General features: G+C 43.1%; 1 protein-coding gene across 2 annotated transcripts in view; it reads right to left on the bottom strand.

Moving 5' to 3' along the window:
• Positions 1-14,926: 14,926 nt before the first annotated feature.
• Positions 14,927-22,926, bottom strand: part of SHROOM1 (shroom family member 1) — a 47,100-nt gene continuing 39,100 nt past the window's right edge. The window contains exons 5-8 of one of the 2 annotated variants that reach the window (XM_081900788.1): positions 22,210-22,794; positions 21,416-21,545; positions 16,687-16,959; positions 14,927-15,524 (exon numbers count right to left, since the gene is read on the bottom strand). In XM_081900788.1, the coding sequence (XP_081756914.1) occupies positions 15,273-15,524; positions 16,687-16,959; positions 21,416-21,545; positions 22,210-22,794 (1,240 nt within the window). In that variant the 3' untranslated portion in view covers positions 14,927-15,272. Of the gene's footprint in view, positions 15,528-16,686; positions 16,960-21,415; positions 21,546-22,209; positions 22,795-22,926 lie in introns of both variants that reach the window. The other variant, XM_081900787.1, reaches the window with a different exon arrangement.

The raw sequence follows: 22,926 nt of genomic DNA, 5'->3' as shown, positions 1-22,926 counted from the left end.
TCCACAAGTTGTTGTAGGACTTTATCTGCTCAAGAGATGGGTAGCTAACAAATTGTTTCTGTTCCCATTCTTAGCAAATAAAAATAGCAAGCTCAATCCAGCGTAGAGCTAGGGCCAAACATTGCCAGACGTGGGTGTTTAAATCTGGGCCGGCCCCATTCACACAGAAAGAGGGGAGTGGGTGCGGGTTCAGTTTTAACAGCCATTGGGCAGATGAATGAGGATTGCAAAACAACCTGCAGCTGAGCTCATTTCTTATATTAAAGGTTGGCTAAGGAGAAAAGTACTCGGGGATTTCGAATATGAGATTTACCAGCCCCATGCCATGTGCTCACTTTGCTGTTAAAAGTGGACCTTCTCCAAACCCCTTTCTTTGTGAAGCAGGTGTTTGTAAAAGGAATATACAGTGGTACCTCGGGTTAAATACTTAATTTGTTCCGGAGGTCCGTACTTAACCTGAAACTGTTCTTAACCTGAAGCACCACTTTAGCTAATGGGGCCTCCTGCTGCTGCCGCGCCGCCCGGAGCACGATTTCTGTTCTCATCCTGAAGCAAAGTTCTTAACCTGAAGCACTGTTTCTGGGTTAGCGGAGTCTGTAACCTGAAGCATATGTAACCCGAGGCACCACTGTACTTGCATATTAAGGAAATGCAAAGACTGTTTCTCCAGTGTGACTGATTTATTAATCAAAGATGAAAACAAGTGCCATGTATATGTAACATGCATATTTCATTTGCAATATTTTATAGGTAATATCCAACTAAAGTCATTCCCAATGAAGCCTTATTAAAACGAATGGATGGATATTAATGAATGTATACACTGAGTATGACTAAGAGTGGGTATTGCCTTAGGCTAGCTTTCCAAGCAACTCTGTAGTAGTTTTCCTTAAAGAAACTAGGGGTTTCTTAGAACAATGGTTATTGCCAACATTAGTCCTACTCAGAGTAGACCCATTGAAATTAGTGGACATGACTAACTTAGGCTCATTAATTTCAATCAAGCTACTCTGAATCTAACTTAGTTCAGTGCAGCCCCAAACTACATGACCAGCAGAACTATATTATCCATGTCAGCTGACACTTTTGGCATCACTGCATTATACACAAAGTTACACATGCTGAGTTTTTTTTACTAATCACATACCCATGGAAGTCATGAGAGCCTTACCAGGAAAATAGAAAGTCAACCATTGAATAACAAATAGCATTTGGATTACCTTTTGGAACACTTTTATTTTTGTTTCGTTGTTTTTTCCCCATTTCCCTTGCTCCACTGAAAATTTTCATTAAAATGTAAAAAAAAATTTTAAAAAAATTAAACATCCATTTGGATTATGTTGTAAGGTGTGGCAGGGACTTAGCTGTACAGAGAATATTTCCCCCTGTAAAGACTTTGCAACTGTATGAATCAATGATGTTATCAGATGGTTCATTACCCATTTCTAGTGAACAATGACATTAATTCACTTTAGTTATCTAAGCTGTAGTTAATTAACATAGTGAATGAGCAGTAAATAACAGCATTCTCATTATACTAGAAGTAATTGCTCTATACAAGCAAATTATATATAACTACCACAATGGGAAGCAAAAAAAACACCCCTTTATTCACGAAGTCTCATGTGTTTTACTTTAGATTATAAAAGGAGCATACCCATGAATCAGTTTGCTTCCTTCTGAGCAAAGAAAATACATTATCAAATTGATATGGTACATATATTCTATGGTTGCAAGAAGGTAAAACAGCTCATATAAGGTGTTGGCTGAATATTATGAAATGAAGTGCTCCCTTGTCTACCTAATTTTGAATGGTTTGATAGGACTTGCTTCACCCTTGTAAAGGTATAGAAGATTAATGAGTCAGTGGGTAATTCAAAGGAGCAGAGTCCCAACAGAGCTTCCTTTTTATTATAAAAATGTGTGGGATTAATCTTTTGGTTCTTGCATTGACAAAGTCCTCATCAAAGCAACTAGTCATTTCCTTCAGTGTAAAGCATACAAAGAATTCAGCCTATGATTATTGAAATGTATGAGAAAATACTTGTCCTATTACCCAAGGTAATTGTTTTGTCATGCTGATAATAACATAAACTCTCCCACTGCAGGTTAGTAATGTAACAATCCTATGCTCATATTACATCAGGACATATTGCACTGGAGGTACAATACTGCTTACACCAGCGGAATACCCCCCCCCCAACATCCAAAGTGTGTGCACAGCTTCAAAAGGAACGAGTAAAACACAGAACTAGAAAATGGAAAAATTGAATTGAAATTTCCCGCAGAGTCCAAACCTCTCGTGGCAACCAGTCAGGACTGTATGAATAATACCCACAAGCTGCCCACACACGAAGCTCATGATGGTAGGGAGGGGCACGTACCCTTACATCACAACCACACAAGGATGCCACAGCACCCCACTCCAGCCATCTCAGTGACTCTGCAACAACCATTCTGAATTTGTAGGCAGAGCACATCTTGTCACCAGACCATAAACATTCTAACTTTGCAAGGTGCCCACACCCAGCTACCACAGACTAAAGTTCAGTTAGGTGTAGGTATTTACCTTTGTCCTCTAAAGAAATGAAAATATGACTGTGCAGAATTGAAATGAAGTCTAAATGTGCAACTTCTGGTCTTTGCCTAAAGATGTTATCACTAGATGTGTAAGACTCCTTAAGCTACTGTGACCCATTTATGGACTTCTAAGGAGTGAGAGCTGCACCACAAAGAAGGCTGATCACCGAAGAATTGATGCTTTTGAATTATGGTGCTGGAAGAGACTCTTGAGAGTCCCATGGACTGCAAGAAGATCAAACCTATCCATTCTTAAGGAAATCAGCCCTGTGTGCTCACTGGAAAGACAGATCATGAAGCTGAGACTCCAATTCTTTGGCCACCTCATGAGAAGACTTCCTGGAAAATACCCTGATGTTGGGAAATATGGAGGGCACAAGGAGAAGGGGACGACAGAGGATGAGATGGTTGGATATTGTTCTCGAAGCTACCAGCATGAGTTTGACCAAACTGCGGGAGGCAGTGGAAGACAGGAGTGCCTGGCGTGCTCTGGTCCATGGGATCATGAAGAGTTGGACATGACTAAACGACTAAACAACAACAAAGGATTTCTCAACATAATGAGAAAGGAAGTGTAGCAGGGATTCAGGTTTGGGGTTTAGTCTTCCAAGGGATTAGGAACATGGTGCATTCTGTTGACTAGTATCTCTTTTAAAAACCGGTTTAGAAGGGAAACTTCAATGCAAGCATAAACATCCTTTTGCTTGTAAATGCTCAACTCTGAATTGTAACCACACATTTCACAGATGAACATGGTTTAGTGTTTAGGATTTATTAGTGTAGCTTTCGACATAGTTGTTTTAAATTTAGTTTTCTTTTAAAAATCAGGTTGGGTGGAATTCAACATTGTGACCTTCCAGCTGCTCCATGGTACATTGCAGCTTGACAGATAGAAGATCCCCCTCCTCCCCTCAAGTGCTGTTCTGGGTGGGTTCTAATAATCTCCAAAACTAATTTTAGGGGGTACAGGAAGTGTGCAGGGGATAGGAGAAGGCAGGGGGCAAAGCCCTGTTGTGCAAGCAGAAGTCCTTACAGGGAGCTTCCATGGATGGGGCTGGTTAGGTGACTCCTGCTCAGTTAGTTTAAAAAGATATTGCAACAGAAGTTTTAAAAAATTAAGATATAATATACATTTTTTTAAAAGCAACTCAGATTTTTAAAAGTAATAGTGTTTCAATCAGATCGTCTGTGCAGCCCTTATGAGTATTTTGTAAACACTCAAAGAATCATGTTGCACAACTTCTGAAAATGATGGCAGCTTGCCATTTCCCCTTCAGTTGTTTCTACCCTGGCTCTGCAGGTACTTTGAGATCTGGTTACTTTCTGCACTTCCTCGAAGATGAAAAATAGCTGCATATGATTGTGAACCCCTATTTTGAATAATGGGAGAGAAAAACATGAAAGATTGCAGTGCTACTTTTATAAAAACATTGTTTTAATTCACCATGTGCATAGGTTTTGTTTTCTCTGGCCCTCGCTCTATGTATTGCTTTTCTGGCTACATTGACCTACATTCCCTTGGTCTGCTTTGTTGTTTGATTTGCATGTGAATCTAAGTAAAGCCGGGCACCGTGACAGCAATTGATGTTTCCAGGGCCAATGCAGTAATGAAGAAACCTCTAAATGAGGATCTTCACAGGATGTCCTTGGTGCAGGCCATTGGCTAGGCACAATGTAGTAATTGTCTGCAGTGAAAACAAATGAGCATGTGCATTCTCTGCCCCCATTTAGCAGGGACAGACCCTGCTTATGAGGCTGAGGTTAGTTACTGCTTCCGTTTCCTGGGTCCTGCCCCTGATTAATCACTGGCCCTACTTTTCACTTTGTGGGATGCCTTCTTATAATGGCTAAAGTTATTGTTTGTCTTTTTCTCTTAAGTGCACCTGCGAGTTTGCAGTCCACACAACTGAAATTTTAGAGGAGATACCAGACCAAAGGTTGGTTCGTATAATAGAGAGCAGCAGAACTGCCAGTAGTGTAAGAGAGAACCCAAAGAAAAACGATACGTGAGTCATATGTTGTAGAGTGTGAAGATAGAAAACAGTCTCTGAAGCTGTACCCACAGTTTGCCAGTGGCTAAGCACAAGATACAGTATTCAAAGTGAAACCATATGGTTGTTCTTCTGCCCCCCAAGCAGATGTGTTTTATATTGCTCTGATACAGAACAATGCTCTGTATAGGTAATTTGGCCGCGCTCATTCAAAATCCACATTGAAATATAATTTGCAGCATTCTCAACTTTAAGTTAAGAGTTAGCACAGACAAAGTTTTACCACGGCTGGCAATGGGGTGGAGGGAATTTATGGACTTGGCTGGACCCTGGGGAGCTATTTTAGGAATTCGGGGTCTGGTTTTGCTTCAGAACCAGCACTGCCTCCCTGTGTGATTGCTGCTGTGTGACTTTTCAGTTTGTGCAGTTATAAATTAACAGGGCCACAGCCAGAATCCATGTCTTGGCCTGGTGCATTAAAGGGAAGGGTGTGGAGGGTTTGCACGTGCAAATTAACTCTGGAGTCTCCGGAATGCAAAACCAAATCTGGAGAGCTGCACACACAGAGATCTCACTGCAACACAGCTGCTCATGAGAGCAAGCAGAGGGGCTTTGAACTTTGCAGAAGGTGAGACAGTAGCTTAGGCCCAGGAAAGTCCAAATGCACAGGTTATAGTTGCTGTGTAGGTGGCCGTTTATGCATCACACACACACAAACGGACAACAAAAGAGAGTATCTATTTTCAAAGAGACAAAAATGCATCTGCTAATGTTTTGTGCATAGTTGTACACTCGGAATTAATTACTATAATTTAAATAGAAATGCAGTACATCTCACTATACTAAGGAAGATGGTTACCAGGCGACCTGTGTTCCTGTTCATTCTGCCACCCAGTTGCAACCGACTGCTGACCAACTGCTCTCCCTCTTTATGATTCTTTAGCTTTAAATGGGGTTTGGGCCAGACAGCCTTTCCAACTTTACCCTGTAAAGTAAACACATGGCCTGCTGGGTGTGTGCACGGGGAATCTGAATGGAGCCAGGATGCCACATGAGAAGGGGTTTCAATGCAAGGGGGCATCCCATGTCACAGTGTGGGTCACAACTCCTTTATTTCCTTAGGGTCATGAAGCTTTAGAGATCCAGATGAGGAAGAGCCCAGACACAATGGAATGCACACTCCTCGATTTTTGTGTGTGTGAGAGAGAGCACAGTCCCTTCCAAAGCACCTATGATCTTGTGCAGGTCACATGGTTTGCATGGGAGTGTGTCCCCAGAAGACCTCTGTGGGCCTGCACTTGGAACCAGAAGTCACAATTTGCACTGGTGGGTAAAGGTAAAGGTAAAGGTACCCCTGCCCGTACGGGCCAGTCTTGACAGACTCTGGGGTTGTGCGCCCATCTCACTTAAGAGGCCAGGGGCCAGCGCTGTCCGGAGACACTTCCGGGTCACGTGGCCAGCGTGACAAAGCTGCATCTGGTGAGCCAGAGCCGCACACGGAAACGCCGTTTACCTTCCCGCTAGTAAGCGGTCCCTATTTATCTACTTGCACCCGGGGGTGCTTTCGAACTGCTAGGTTGGCAGGCGCTGGGACCGAGCAGCGGGAGCGCACCCCGCCGCAGGGATTCGAACCGCCGACCTTTCGATCGGCAAGTCCTAGGCGCTGAGGCTTTAACCCACAGCGCCACCTGCGTCCCCTCGCACTGGTGGGTACAATTCATAAATACTGTTTCAGATGGAATAATTGAGGTTTGGTTTTTGTGAGAATGGGTGCAAGCTTATCTGATCTATCAGCTTCTGCGTCTTCATGTTTGTCATACTTATCACGGACTTCTAAAAACTGAAGCTTTGCCCAGATTGGAACAAGCTTCTTGACACTTTCACATGTCAGTTTATTTCTTGATTTGGTGTGAGTATTTCCAAACATAGAACCGTTTTCCACAAGCTGCAGGAGGAATCTGAAGCAGACAAGAAGCCAGAGGAGTCAGAGGCTGTATTGTGCAAAGGCCTTGCGACCATGTTGCGGGGGGGGGGGGGTGTTTTTGGCAGAATCCTAGACTGCATGCCTGACCCAAATACCTGAAGACGTTGTATCAGCAACATTTGAAAGTACTTTTCCAGCCCCAAGCCCCAAGTGTGCTGCTTGTTTTGTAATTCAATCAAACACAGCATCAGTGATATCATCACTTCGATTTCTGCCTTTGAATCTTGGATGTAACAAATTTGCAGCTGCACAAGTTAGTAACTTGAAGGTTGTGGTTGTGTTGTGTATGGGCTCCTGCTGTGCTGTACACAGATGTATTTTATACAGGATGTAGCAATATCATCAGAGAGCTAGGCTTAGTTCACCGGGAGAGCACATGTTTTACATCCAAAAGGCTGATTCCTGGCATCTCCAGATAGGGCTAGGAATGCTCCCTGCTTGTAGAAAAAAGCAGGAGATCTAATGCTAGTCAGCAAAAGAAGATACTGAGCTGGGTGGGCCAGTGGTTTGACTTTTTATAATGCAGCTCCCTATTTAAATTGTGCCTAATACTCTTCAGCAAGAGAGCTGCGAGGCTGTGCTTTGCTCGTGAGCCAGAGAGATTTTAGCACATGGATGCCTAACTTCTCTCACATCCCACCAAGATTACCATTATATAAAAAAGTGCACATGTCTAGTTCGTTATGTTCTCCATGGAGGAATTATATTTGGTACTTCACACAGTATAATAAGATTTTTGAAGGCTAACACTTGTACGGCTCACTGAAGGGTTTTAATCTTCCATTCTACAGCTACTTTGCAGAGACCTACGAAAAGGATAAGAGTGAGCCACAAAACATTTATCACACACTGTACCTGCACACAGCTCTCTGTTGCTGATAGGCACAGAAAGCTTTATCTGGAGACATTACCCATGATGGGAGAGAGAAAGACTTATGCAGGCAGTGTCCTAATGGAGGCAATGCATCTGTGTCTGAATCTGTGCTGTATCTCCTCAGAATGCACATGGGATGAAAGCTTCTCCTTAGAAAAACTAGAAGACATGGGAAGGGGCTGACTATAGCCATTCCCCAGACTAGCTTTCCATTTGTAGTATTTTTTTTAAAAAAAAAAATCTGTACAAAGAAGCATTTCATTATGTTACTTCCCATTTTCAATCTGCCCAGACATCGATTAAACTCCTTGGTAAAATTCAACATTACAGTCTCCATTTTAGACTCTGGAGGGGTGACTTCAGTTTATATAATTACACAGAGGTAGCAAACTATCCCTATATGTAGGAGACAAAGTGGACTATACTTCCCATGGTCAGAACCCTGTAACAGTTTATCTAAAATAGAAAAGACCACTTTCAAGAGTTAAAATCATTGGCAGGGATGTAATGACACTTGTAATGTGGAATCAACTATGGTAAATATGGATATATAACAGATGGACAATGGTAAAAGATGCAGTGAATTTAATCTTAAATATGGAACCCATGGAGGGAGGGAAGGAGGTCCGAAGGTTCAAAAGAACCTTTTATTTTAATGTTTGAAATGGTTAAAGTTAAAATGTATAAAATTGTGAAAATGAATAATAATAATAATAAAGTTTATCTAAAATAGTTGTGTTTTCATGCGCTAGTCTCACATACCAGACATTGCAAGATGGGTACAGCATGGCAAAACTGCACTATTTCTAAACCTACTATGATACTAAGCACCATGTTGCTCCAAGTTACATTTGAGAATGCAGCTAATACAAAACTCTTGTAACAAGCAGGAATTCTACAGAGGCCAGTCATTTTTAAGGTAAGATTAGCCTAGCCTCCACAGGAGACTGTGTGCTCTTGATTATGATTGCATTCAAAGGCCATCTTCAGGGAACACCAATTAAAAACACTAAACTGATTTGCGTGTGAATTTGTGAGTGTACCAGTTCACACATGCTATTGTCTGGAAAATCGTAATACCTTCAAGTACAGTGGTACATTGATACTTGAACAGCTTGACTCCTGAACAAATCAGCTCCTGAACACTGCGAACCTGGAAGTGAGTGTTACGGTTTGCGAAAATTTTTGGGAAGCCAAACGTCCAGCACGGCTTCTGTGGCTTCCAGTTGAGTGCAGGAAGCTGCTGCAGCCAATTGGAAGCTGCGCCTTGGTTTTTGAACCGTCGAAAGGACTCCCAGAATGGATTAAGTTTGAGAACCAAAGTACCACTGTACCTGCCACTCAAACACACTTTCAATCATTCCCACTTTTTCCCTCCCACCTTCCCCTTTCCACACAGGTGCCTGATAATGTAAAAAACAGCACCAGCATATTCCCTTGGGTCCTGCTCTGCCTCTTACATGCTCACCTGCTTCCCATTCCTGCCTGTATGTATTCCCCCTCCCCATCTCACTTGTTACTATTTCTACGCCCACCTCTCCTGCTACTGCCTGCACTGCACTTTGTTATATCAGAATTATGAAACCTTACATAACCAGAAAGCACTCTTTCTTGACACCCACTTTTCAGCTCTGAGTTACCTTGGAGCTCTAAGAGAAAAGGCGCACATGAATAATAAGTGACTATTCCCAGGCTGCTTGCAGATCCTGTGGGATGGAAGTAGCGATGGAACGCATCAATTTCTTTATATAGTTTTTGAAATGTGTGTAATAACTGTGCCAGCTGGTTAAGCCGCTTGAGCAAAAGGGGAGGTTACAGTCCCCTGTAGCTTTGCAAACCAGTAATTTTCCAGTTCTTTGAACAGGCTATGGAATGCAAGATCTAAAGAGCTCGGTTGCTTAATCTAATGCATATTTGGCTATCATAGCTGAAGGCAGGGGGGTGAACATTTAGCAATTTGTGGCTGCTGTCTTAACCTTTCACCTATGACCTATGATTATCTTATCATACAGTATGTTAAGTCAACTGTACTATGAGACGGGGGAGGGAGGGGGAAGATAATTGTATCGTTCGCAGGGGTGGAACTGCACTATATGGGTATATGGAATTTTGACATCTTGCTGATCTAAGTCCATAGCAGCCTCCACAAATTTGTCTATTTGACTGTGATAGTTGGTGTGTGAACCTACATTCAGTGTGTGTGTGAGAGAGTGAAAGAGAGCCTTGTGGAATTTAATCTTTCTCAAGTTCAGATGTGAACTGATCTGCTCCTCCTCCTCCTGAGCTGAAGTGTGGATGGGAACAAGAGGTAGCCTTCAGATTTGGCCCTTCTCCAGATTTTGCAGTGCAGCTCTTGGCAAAAACAACATCTCAAAAATGTGTATTTTAAGAGAAATTATATTTAGAGATGTGCAGAAAATATGCTCAAAAATTATGGAGTTGTATAATCTTTAAATGCAATTTTTTGTATGGATTAAAAATGAAAAACCATAGACCAATGTGGACATAGGGTGGAAGGCATTTATGAATAAGCACGGGAAAAGTGACACAAACGGCAAATATTCTGACCCCTCTTATCTGTACCTATTTCCAGGCTTCCTGGAAACAAGATGATGAACTAGATCAGGGTGAGGAAACTCAGGACACAGGACTGAATGCACCCCTCCAGGCCACGCCCCTTCTCAGGCCACGCCCCCTTTCCCCAGGCTTGACCCTTTAACAGCCTCGCTCTTCCTCCTCAGGTGCCTTTGCATGGCTGGCATGCATCCTGGGAGTGGGATAATGCCTACTGCTTGCCTGGATGGAGGCTAAAGAGATGTGTTTGCAATGTGGCTGTATGTGTGTAGAAACCTCAGTTTTTCACTGTACAAAGGTAAAAGTCGCACCTTTTGCTCCACACACTTCTGCCTCTAGCCATGCTTACCATTTGCATGGGGCCCCTGCAAAACTGGCCGTGAGGTAACGTGGTCCTCCGGATGAAGCAAATTCCCCAACCCTGGGCAAGATAGACCTTTGATCGGAGGCATCTTTGCCAATGCCTGACTTAGATCTAGGCTGTACTTCTGCTTTGCTCTTGCTGTTTTTCTTATGCCTTGTTCTTCAAAAAGAAAGGGAAAGGAAGGAAGACTGTGCTTTCGAAATTCAGCCCAGATAAATGGAAATAGTATGACATACCTGCCAAGAGGAATTTGAGTGCAGCAGCAAGCCCAGACCCCAAACCTCCATGAATCGGAGTGGCCTCGGCCTCTGTATTTTTATTTTTATCCTAAAACATATATTCTACCAACTTAAGGATGAAAGAAACTTAAAGCAGCTAATGCATTCAAACATCAAACAATCAAAACCTATATCACAATCCTCAGTCATAAGACCAGAATATTAATATTATTAAAAAATAAAAACAGTAATCATTTCTAAAGCAGCTCTCTAAACTAAGGCTTGTAGCCAATGTCACACTAAGCAAATCTCCCATCAGCCCCCTCTTCTCCAGCCCCATGCAAAGCCTAAAATTGTTACAAAGGTTCCCCCAAACCCTGCAGAGCACATTTGGGGAGGGTTTATGTGTGTGGAGGGGGATACCACTGGACTAATGAATCCAGAGAAGGCAAAGCAGGATGAAGCAGGATGTTTAATACTAAATATTGTGTTGTAAGGTAGGATTGCCATATTTCAAACACTGAAAATCAAGACAGAAAAGTTGTTGAGATTTTTTTTTTTTGGCAAAGTTGTTGAGCTAAATATTGTGTTTCTTCTCTTTCTCTATGTGTGCTGTGTCTACCCTTTTCTGTACCTGTAGACTGCAGCATGTAGCAACTGGCCGGTTTGATTCACAGCTACTGGGCTATACAACAGTGCAGAAAAAAGGTCATAGTCACTTGGTGTAACAGTAATGTGAGGAACAAGCAAAAGGATCCGTTGCTGCCACTAGAAGGTGCTCATTCACCAGTGCAGGGGATATGTAAATGCACAGCCTCCAACAAATGACAGAGACAAAAGACCCTCAAATGCAAGTGTCTCTGTCTTGTGGTACAGGGGTTAGCATGCTTGGAGTTCAGTATTCCCAGAGATGTACTCCTAAAATGATGTGACACTGGGGTCGAGGAATTAGCTACAGAACATAGCCAGTTGTAATAACATCTGCACAGGTTCCAGGCCTCATTGAACGCAGTGGAGCTTATTTTTCTTTGCTTAGGACTGTGCTGCTGCAGCTAAGGGCTCATCCAGACTTCCACTTGCCCCAGCCTCTTTCCCCTGAGAAAACCCAATCTTTAGAGCTAAATCGGAGCAAACATTGATTGGGTTTTCTCCAGATTGTTGTTTGCTCTGATTTAGCACTAAAAAGCAGGTTTCCCGGGGGAAAGCAGCAGGTCAAAGGCAAAACCACTCAGATGCATGCCTAGAAAGCATGGGACAAGCAGAAAACTGCTCTGAGCCGTGGTTTATAGACACAGGACAAGTGGGAGTGTGGATGAGACCAAAGGCTATGGCTCAAAATGCAGCTGGATTGTTCTTTCTCTCAGTTTGGATGAAAGCTGGTTTGGGGTGAAATGCATTAAAATGCAGTATTTCGTAAGAAACAATAGAATAGATGCAAGAGAGATATGGTTTGTGGCTAACATGTGCACACCACTTCCCAAACAGGCAGTGGGAGCGCACAGGATGCATACGGCCTAAGTCAGGGGTCAGGAAGGTTCTCGCTGAGTCATAGAATCATAGAATCATAGAGTTGGAAGAGACCACAAGGGCCATTGAGTCCAACCCCCTGCTAAGCAGGAAACACCATCAGAGCACTCCTGACATATGGTTGTCAAGCCTCTGCTTAAAGACCTCCAAAGAAGGAGACTCCACCACACTCCTTGGCAGCAAATTCCACTGTCGAACAGCTCTTACTGTCAGGAAGTTCTTCCTAATGTTTAGGTGGAATCTTCTTTCTTGTAGTTTGGAACCATTGCTCCGTGTCCGCTTCTCTGGAGCAGCAGAAAACAACCTTTCTCCCTCCTCTATGTGACATCCTTTTATATATTTGAACATGGCTATCATATCACCCCTTAACCTCCTCTTCTCCAGGCTAAACATGCCCAGCTCCCTTAGCCGTTCCTTATAAGGCATCGTTTCCAGGCCTTTGACCATTTTGGTTGCCCTCCTCTGGACACGTTCCAGTTCGTCAGTGTCCTTCTTGAACTGTGGTGCCCAGAACTGGACACAGTACTCCAGGTGAGGTCTGACCAGAGCAGAATACAGTGGCGCTATTACTTCCCTTGATCTAGATGCTATACTCCTATTGATGCAGCCCAGAATTGCATTGGCTTTTTTAGCTGCCGCGTCACACTGTTGGCTCATGTCAAGTTTGTGGTCAACCAAGACTCCTAGATCCTTTTCACATGTACTGCTCTCAAGCCAGGTGTCACCCATCTTGTATTTGTGCCTCTCATTTTTTTTGCCCAAGTGCAATACTTTACATTTCTCCCTGTTAAAATTCATCTTGTTTGTTTTGGCCCAGTTCTCTAATCTGTCAAGGTTGTTTTGAAGTGTGATCCTGTCCTCTGGGGTGTTAGCCACCCCTCCCAGTTTGGTGTCATCTGCAAATTTGATCAGAATGCCCTTGAGTCCATCATCCAAGCCGTTGATAAAGATGTTGAATAAGACCGGGCCCAAGACAGAACCCTGTGGCACCCCACTAGTCACTCTTCTCCAGGATGAAGAGGAACCATTGATGAGCACCCTTTGGGTTCGGTCAGTCAGCCAGTTACAAATCCACTGAGTGGTAGAATAGTCAAGACTGCATTTTACCAGCTTCTTTACAAGAATATCATGGGGCACCTTGTCAAATGCCTTGCTGAAATCAAGGTAGGCTACATCCAGAAGGCTGCTTGGTTCAGGAGCTGCTCGTGGGCTGGTTAAACGACTCCCATGGGCCACTTGTGGCCCATGGGCCTTGGGTTGCCAATCCCTGGCCTAAGTCATGGGCAAGTTTTCAGTTGTTAATTGCAACTGTGATGGGCAAAAGGGTTTCCTTGGAACTGAGCTTAATGTCAGGAATACTAGCTCTTTCTCCTACACAGTATCTCAGGTTGTTGATTGTAAGAGAAGGCTATTACCTCTGATAGGAAAACCAGATCTGAAAGGTAGCCCTTTTGCTCATCCCAACTGCAATTAACCATTGGAGACTTACAGTGTTCCTTCTCTGGTTTAAGAAACCAACTGGCCCTTCTGATTTTGTTGGACTTGCAACTTCCATCTGCCCCAAACCACCACAGCCATTGGTCAGGGATGATGGGAGCTGTACTCCAACAACATTATGTTCCCCATCCTAGTCTTGAACTGATCGTTCTAGTCCACCGGTTCTGTCCTTTTCTCATTCAGCACCCTTTCCTTGTCCTTCTGTTAGACAAAGGCAGTCAAAGTAACCGGCAAATGTGCAAATGGTGGTGGGTGTTTGAAAGGAAGATGTGGCAAAACAATTCATAACATAGCATATGGCCAGTTGGAAGAGTACATTCCCTGGAGCTGTATATTGCACCAAACCCTGTGTTTTTGAGGTACTTGGTTTTGGTTTAATTATTTTTAAATGCCTAGAAATGCCATGTGTATTTATTTACCCCACTCCGATTTTTACGTTGCAATTAGAGAGGAGAGATTCTCGCATCAAAGAAAATGAACATTTTAATAAATCAATCATTGTAAAATGTATTAAACATAACCAGCATTTGGAATAGATTAGCCGAGTGGAAAGTTATGCCCTCTACACCCAACACTCTAAGGTGACAAAGTTGGGTTTTGGCCAAGGCCAGCAGAGAGGCACTCTAACAGTGTTATCATTTCCATTTTGCACAGAGTATTCAAGAAGATCAGATTCAGCTTAAGAGAATTATTAGGCAATGACCCACCTCTTCCACATTGCGGGAGGGGGGGGGGAAGCATTGAGGTTGCTCTGTTGAAGAACTGCCAGATCCCTGGAGCCAGCACCCATCAGAACAGACCAATGGTTGGACCCAGTATAAGACAGTTTCTTATGTCTGTTGCTTCTTAAGGAATGAATGTTATAATTAAATGGAATGCTGTCCAGAAAAACTCATTCATAGGCTATCAATTATTTCATATAAAATCTGGGTACACATTTTGAAAAAGATATGGCTGTATATGGGAAATTGCAAAGAATTTTAAGCACACCTAGTAAGAGTAAGGTAGGGGAGCAAGAAAGAAAGGCAGCTGGAAAGGGGTATTCCTCAACATCCTGCACACCCACGTTTCGAAGAAACAATTCTAGTACGTGAATAGCTCCAGGCTGGGTTTTATGACTGTTTCATAGAGCCCAGAGTTATTGGCCCTGCAAGCTGCTCCCTTTGTTAGAGGGAAGCCTTGTGGTTAAACTGGAAAAGGAGTTTGTTAAAAGGCCTGCAAGTGTTGTGCCACAGAGTTGGTGCTATTGTGTTTCACATTTAAACGTGAACGTTGCCTGTCAATTAAATACCCACTCCATCCAGAAAGAGGAAAACATTTTATGATACTTATATATTCTTTATTGGAATGATGTCAGTCTGGAAACAGACCAGCAGTCTGCAGGAAAGAAAAACAGCGCACCAGCTCATTAATGAAAGGCAATACACATTGCATCTGTCATTCCAAGATAGAATGCATTGCCACCTACAGTTAAGGTTTTGTCACTTTCTCCTAAAAATGTTTGCCTGGGCCAATTAAGCCCTTGTCAGCACTGAGGCATGGAGATGCCTATGTGAAGTCACCAAACGCAGCCTTGCTCCCTTCTTAAATGTTTCCATGGATACAGATGGAGTTCTAGCACAGTCGCTTCATTCATGAAACCAAGTGGCCTGCTAATATGGCTTTAAGTAGGAATACTCTTCTCCAACCTCTCCAGTTTCTCTTCAAGAAACTTAATCTGCTCCTCAAGGTCCTTCTGTTCAATCAATAGTGATGTCTTTTCCTGTACAAAGTGCTTGTAGTCCTGAAGCTGCGTTTCAGTCATGTATTTGGAAAGAATACCCGACACCACCCTTTCTCTCCGATCCAGATTCTCTTTCAGGTCCTTCGCATCCTCCCGCTGCCTGGACAAGAGTCTGTGCCGCTCTTTTAATGACTGCTAAAGACAACAAAAACAACTAAGAAATTAGTGTGCGAACATTATAACATGCAACGAATATTTCCTTCTGTCCTGTAGTCAGTCAACTGGTCCTCCTAACACTTTGTGTTTAGAACTTGCATTGTATTTTAACAAAAGCAGAAATGATCCCTATCATGCCCTAAATTAATCTACCATGAATCTGAGTGTGGATCGTGGCTGGAGAATGCCCACGAATGCCTATTTATTCATAATATTTATTATCTGCTCCTCATTACGAAGAGTATTACCAGAGCAAGTTACATAAAAACAGCAGAGACTCTGTGTAATTGTAATTTATTATTTGTACCCCGCCCATCTGGCTGGGTTTCGATATGGCTCATGTTAACTGTGGTGTATTTTATGGACCCAATAAGTGACAGAAATGTGATCGGAGCAAACAAATGTATTTTACCAACATCGTTGAAGATGCAGAATGATCCCCCATCCCTGAAATATTTGTGCTTGTCTGACCAAGTACAGCTTAGGGTGGAAAGACTGGCTGAGGATCAAATTAAATGTAACACACAGTAAATGTATGAACAGTTTCTTGCCAGCCTGAGGGTGCAGTAGAGACAAGGCTGCAAAACATTACCCATCTAGCTACTTCCCTGTTCTTTCTTACTTTCTTTTTTTAAAAAGCTTTCTGTCTACTTTTCTACCTATCTTTATGGAAATAATTTTGAAGGGGAAAATGGCCAGTGATGAAAGGGATCCTATACACCCCACTCTCAATTCCTCTGCTGTCTCCTATGCCGTGTGTCTAGTCTCAGTCTCCAAACAAGAGTTAATACTTCGCCTGAGAGACCTCCGTATTGTGAAACACTGAAATATTATCCAAGATTTCCGAGGGGCAGAAGTCAGATAGGGGACAGCTGGCAACATGGTGATTTCTCACCATGACACACACCCTCCTTCAAATGTTACCAGCAAACAGCCTGGGATCAGCCACATCACAGCAGCACCCAAGCTGCTGAAGGTCAATATTACGTACTGGATCCTAAGCACCATTAATCATGGAATCCGCATTGCTGCAGCAGGTGTCTAGATTTAGAAATATATGTCCAGGCAACCAGAAAAGTCATATCTTGAAAGGCATATAGTAAAACAGCCTACCCTCAGTTCCTGCCTTGGAACTCACCTTCTCCTCAGCATCTGTGTTTTCATCCATTTTCTCCATAGCGTTTTGGACCCGAGCAAGGCGGCTGGAGAGGCAGAGCAGCAGGCTCACCACCTTCTCCAGATCACCAATGAACATCATGTAGCGCTCGTACTCATTGGGTTTACACAGGTCTTGGACCAGGGTCTCCAGCTCCTTGCCACGCGCAGCATACCCCTTAGCTTCAGACTCGATCAGCTCCCTCTCAAGCCACAGAGCCTGTAGCTTCAGATGGATGCTGGAAATAAGTTCTCTCTGCAAGGAAGGAAGCCATTAAGAAAGTGAATTGGCTTTGATAGACAGGTTTTAGTAGGGTGGTTCTCGGATAAGGTGGCAGGCCCTGAAGGAACACTTCGGAGGAGAACATTTTTAGCCAAAATTCCCTCCTACCTAGCATGGCAGGGTTTATAAGCCTCTTTTTACTGCCTTAAGCTCCTAGTTGAGTTTCTATGGGAGTGAAGGAAATCCAAGTCTGTCTAAAACATTGGGCAGCTAGGAAGGCCTATTGCTCCATATTTGCCACCACAAAAATTGTCTTATTGAAGTTACAGGGATATCCTAAAAGGGACACAAAGCTTGGGCTAAAATTGCTTCTGAGTATATAGTTCCTTTTCAAAGAAACTGATCGAGGCAAGCCTTTTCACAAAATGCAGGAGCAAAGCTATACAATTCTGAAATAAAACAAATACAGTTTATTATAATGAAAATGCTGGCAAATATTACTCAGGTGAATGCCTTTTTTCACCGCTTGGCCTGGGTGGAAGTAGCTGCTATTATTAATTTATTTATTATTATTATTAATAACCCCTGTCTCCCCCCCAAAAAACACATTTTAAAAGGGCATAGGATGTCAATGAAATCAACCAAAGGCCTCGTTAAAAAGGTACATTTTTGTCTGTGGCCTAAAGGTGTATAATGAAGACGCCAGGTAAACTTCCCTGGGGAGAGCATTCCACAGATGGGGAGCCACTGCAGAGAAGACCCGTTCTCGTGTTGCCACCCTCCAGACCTCAGAAGCAAGGCCTCAGAAGATGATCTCAGGGTCCAGGTAGGTTCATAAGGAAAGAGGCAGTCCTTGAGGTATTGTGGTCGTGAGCCATTTAAGGCTTTATAGGTCAAAACCAGCAATTTGAATTGGGCCTGGAAACTAACTGGTAGCCAGTGCAGTCAGATCAGGATTGGTGTAATATGCTCAAACTGTCTTGCTCTGGTGAGCAACCTGGTCAATGAATTCTGCACTAGCTGAAGATTCTGAACGTATAATGCATCTGAAGGCAGCCCTGTTTAGGGAAGCTTTTTATGTTTAACAGACCACTGTATTTTAATATTTTGTTGGAAGCCACCCAGAGTGGTTGGGGAAACCCAGCCAGATGGGCAGAGTATAAATAAATTATTATTATTATTATTATTATTATTATTATTATTATTATTATTATTACTACTATTATATAACACATTGCAGTAATCTAACCATGAGGTTACCAGAGCATAGACAACAGTAGTGAGGCTATTCGTGTCCAGATAAGAGGCATAGCTGGGCCACCAGCCAAAGCTGATAGAAGGCACTCTGGGCCACTGAGGCCACCTGAGCCTCAAGTGACAGCAAAAGATCCAGGCGTACCCCCAAGCTATGAACCTGCTCCTTCAGAAAAGCATTCCCCAAGCAACACCCTCTGGGAACAACCATCCAAGTAGGACTGGGACTACCCCAAGGGTCTAAAACGCAAGTGGTTGCCCTGAGTGATCCGAGCACCTTGTCCACATCCTTGAGCCTCATCAGCTGAAACTCATCTAATACAACAGGACTAGACTGTGCTCTGGACACCCCACGAGATTCATCTGCTAGTGGGATTCAAGACTTACAGTCACCAAAGAACTTTGTTTCTGGCATTTCCATAAGTGTGCAAAATAGCTCACACCCCCATGGGGTCTAGCTCAGCCATCTGTCCTCAAGCAGGCATCAGGCAGAAGAGGAAAAATAGATTCCAGGAAGTGGAGGAAAGCAAGCTGCTGGTCCCCAATTTTAAAGCCTCAACTCTCTACAGTAAAGTCAGATTCCCCTGTCTCCAGGGCCCTGGTATGCACACAATGAATGTCACTATACATCAGAGTTGAGGCAGCCACACTTCTGTCTGATGCCAAGATTTATCAACATTTAGATGGGTAAAAGCATGGTAGGGCAGATATGGAGTAAATATGTGGGTCCTGTCTATGTGTGTGATGGGCGGGATTCAGCCACAGGAACTTGAACATGCATGTTTATACTAACTAGGCTGCCCCTGTAGGCACCTAAAATGGTTTTTAAAACAGAGGGCAGTAAGATCAGCATGGCCACGTTTTAACAATGATTTATTTATTTACCTTTGTGCTTTGCTCAAGTGGCTTATGAGGTTCTTGCTCACCCATTTATTCTCACAGCAACCCTATGAGATAGGTTAGGGAGAGAGGGATTGAGTAGGCTGAGCTCACTCAGTGAACTTCATTGCTGAGTGGGGATTTGAACTTGGCTCTCTCTGATCTTAGTCCGGTGTTCAAACCACTGTCCAACACTGGCGCTTATATCAATGGCTGGGACAAGTCAGATTCATCATAGAAAGCAACAGCTTATAAACTGCCGAAGAAAGTTGCAGGTGGGCAGAACATGACTGGCAGAGTTGAAATGTCGCCAAGTTTTAATGACTAGCGAGCCTCCTTTGCAAAGAAACCTGGGATTTCTGCCAAAGGAGCCTCAGTATAACTATTTCCTCAGTTATGGTTTCATTCTCTGCATTGTGAAAGCCAATATGACACACCAAGCCTGTCAATAGGAAGGGCTGCCAGATCTCAAAATGAAGCGTATCATATTCCCACGGGATGCCAGGTCTCATTCATGTAGGGTTCGTGGCCTGGTCTCACCCAGTTCACAGCCATGAAACTAATTTCTAAGCAGGAGAATCTGAGGCAAGAAACCACATTTATTCAAAACAGAACCAATGTATGCCAGATCTTCTGGCAAAAACATCACAACATCACCAGTAGGAAAGGATAAAATAAAAGCAAAAACCTGTTGATGTTAAGGAAGGCAACTTAAACTTATCAGAACTGCACAAGCGATGGAACTAAGTTGCTAACTCCTTAGTGAATATTCTGACAAAAATGGTTTTTAATCTCATGGTACTAGCTCTTCTTTGTGTGTCACTTGAGAAAAGCTGAATGTTTGCACCATGCCTGCCAAATTAAACCTTGTTAAAACACCACTAATTTCAATGGAAGAAGCACATGCTTAACTCTTGCATAAATCAATAGGTAACTGGGCACAGCTGAGACGGTATTTGGTTTTCATGTGCTTTTGTTTTCTCGGGCTAATGTCCTCCTATACACATCACATTCACATACAGAGAGGCACCATATGCACATGCATGTGTGTACACACACAGAGAAATGCCATATCTTCATGCCTGTACACGCGCACGCACAAACACACATTTGTAGACACAGTTGCCCTGCCACCTTCTCCTGGGAAAACCCTCTGTTTACTGCTGAATCAGAGCAAACATCAACCAGGTTTTCTGTGGATTGACGTTTGCTCCAATTTAGCGCTTAAGAGCATGTTTTCTGGGGGAAAGTGGAAAGTGGAGTAAAGGCAAAACCGCTCAGATTCATACCTAGAAAGCATGGGGCAAGTGGAAAACCACTCAGACCCGTGCTTTCCAGGCACAGGACAAGTGGAAGTGTGGATGAGCCCTTAGTCTGCATCTTTTTCTTGAGAGAGAGAGAGAGAGAGAGAGAGAGAGAGAGAGAGAGAGAGAGAGAAAGAAAGAAAGAAAGAAAGAAAGAAAGAGAGAGAGAGAGAGAGAGAGAGAGAGAGAGAGAGAGAGAGAGAGAGAGAAAGAAAGAAAGAAAGAAAGAGAGAGAGAGAGAGAGAGAGAGAGAGAGAGAGAAAGAGAGAAAGAGAGAAAGAGAGAAAGAAAGAAAGAAAGAAAGAAAGAAAGAAAGAAAGAAAGAAAGAGAGAGAGAGACACCCTGACCGGGAGGTTGGCAAGCATATGTGTGACAACAAACAGTGGGCCTAGAATGTATTTAGATGCTCTAGGTGCTGTCCTCTAAGGCTGGCTTATTAAACTCCCACATTTGCCTCTGGTTTCTTTTTCTCTGTCTTGTTCTCTTCATTTTTTCAGAGGAGGTGAGCAGGAGGGAGAACCAGAGAGAGAGAAAGACAGAGACTAAAGGAAAGGAAAGGGTGTTGTTTAGGGTTTTTTGTTGGAGGAGGTTGTTGCTGTTATTGGTATTATTTTATTATGTGTTATAATTTATGTGGAAATTGTTTCAATTGGGTTGTGTGCTTTTTGATGGCTTTTATTGTTTATGACTACTTTTGTTATGTTTGTAATTATGTGGTTTTTTATGTTGTAACCCGCCTTGAGCATGGTTTTAACGGTGGAATGGCAGCATAAAACAATTATGTATGTATGTATGTCTATATGTATGTATGAAAGGATGCAGTCAGACAAACATGGAAGCTTAGGAAACTGATGGAGGGTGGCTGCTAGTGTGACATGTGTCATGGCTTGAGGAGACCTCCAAAATCTGGATCTGGATGGTTGTCCAAAGGTTGTCTGAAGTTTCCCCAGGCCTATTACACTCACATATCAGAGAGGAAGTCCCACTGAACCCAACAGAACTTCTGTTTGAATAAACATATACAGGATTGCATGGTCACTCGTCTACCTACTTTCTTTGATGTAATGCTGTCTGGATCATCAAGACTTTCTCTGTTTTTACTCAGAATTTGGTCCGTACTTTGCTCAAGAAAACTCTGAGTCCCATGAGATGGGTCTGCTGCACAGTCACTGCTTCTTTGGCTGTTAAAATAAAAAGCAATCATTATAAATGCTTCTTTAACAATGTGACAAACAATGTATTAACAGAGATATTGCTGATCACAAAAAAGTGCTCAGACAGAGCACTCAAAGCCACTTTCCCAGCCTCTCCAACATTGGGATGGCATTCAAAGTATTACTAATTCAACAAAGATACTATAATGCCTGCTGGGTCACCACACTTCACAGTTTGTTAGGAACCCCTGGTGTATATTTTCAATGGGAGTTCAGGGTTATAAGGAGACTCCCCTCCCAAATGATTTCCCTGCAGGGTGGGGTATGAAGCCAATACAGGTGCCCCTCCCTGCTGGCAAAGCGAGGAAGAAGCATATGCTGTGGGTTCTGGTGAAATCTTGTAAGTGCCCCACAAATTTTTGCAGAGACCCTCATGAGATCTCGCTGGTACCTGGAAGCCACATGACCCAGTAAGTGAGGCTTCGGCAGGACTGGCAAGGGTACATGAGTTCTGTGCAGCATGCAACTTCCCATTTCACCTCAGGTGGCAAAACAGGATGGGATTCCCCTGCCCTTACCCAAAGTATAGTTCCTGTGGTTTTCTGTGCCATATAAACTTACAGTGTATGTACTTTCCTAACCCAAGAAAATCTTTAATAAAAAACAAATAATAAGAAATATATAAACTTACTCTTTTTCTTGGACAGACTGAATTCCCTCCTTCCTTCTGCAGGATCTGCCTGGCATTGAGATGTTCACAGGGAAAAGGCCTTCCATGAGATCTAGAGCAGTCTTCCTGGTGGGATGGGGCGTGAGGATGTCAACCAGAGACTTGTCTTTGGCAATAATCTCAACCGCAAGGTCTTCACACCTTTGGTCCTCTGTCGATATTGACTGTGCTAAAGATAAATCTGTGCCTTGTGCTGGAAAGTTACAGTCATGCTCATCTTGCAGAGCTCTTGAATCTGCTAATGGATGGCTAGTATTTCTCTGTCCTTGGCTGTCTAACAAGGCAGTGCAATAATACGCCCTGCTCTCTGAGTCATGGGTTGTGTTGTTTGCCTCTAATTGCTGCCACCGGGTTCTTCCAGAAGCACTGGAAAGTTGGGATTTGTCACTTAGTTCTTTCTTCAGATGAGAATGTCTGCTGTTCTGTTCTTTGAAAGCTGGGAAGTCAAGAGCCATGTCTGCACGGTGTGAATTTTCAGGAGAATTCTCAAGACTAGATTCTCTGCTATTTCCAAGACTAGATTCTTCTTTCTCATGGACAGGGAAGCTAGAAGAAAGACAAAGCTGTATAAAATTGTTGTGTTTCTTCTTTGCCTCTGGGTTCTAGGGATGGAGTATTCACTCAAGCTTCCATGTCTGGTTAAGTCCTGCTTTCAGGTTAATGATTGGTAGGTTTATA

Source organism: Podarcis melisellensis, assembly GCF_964234715.1.
Source record: "Podarcis melisellensis genome assembly, chromosome: 2".
In the NCBI taxonomy this organism is placed as follows: domain Eukaryota; kingdom Metazoa; phylum Chordata; class Lepidosauria; order Squamata; family Lacertidae; genus Podarcis; species Podarcis melisellensis.
This window is presented reverse-complemented; position numbering and strand designations above follow the sequence as displayed.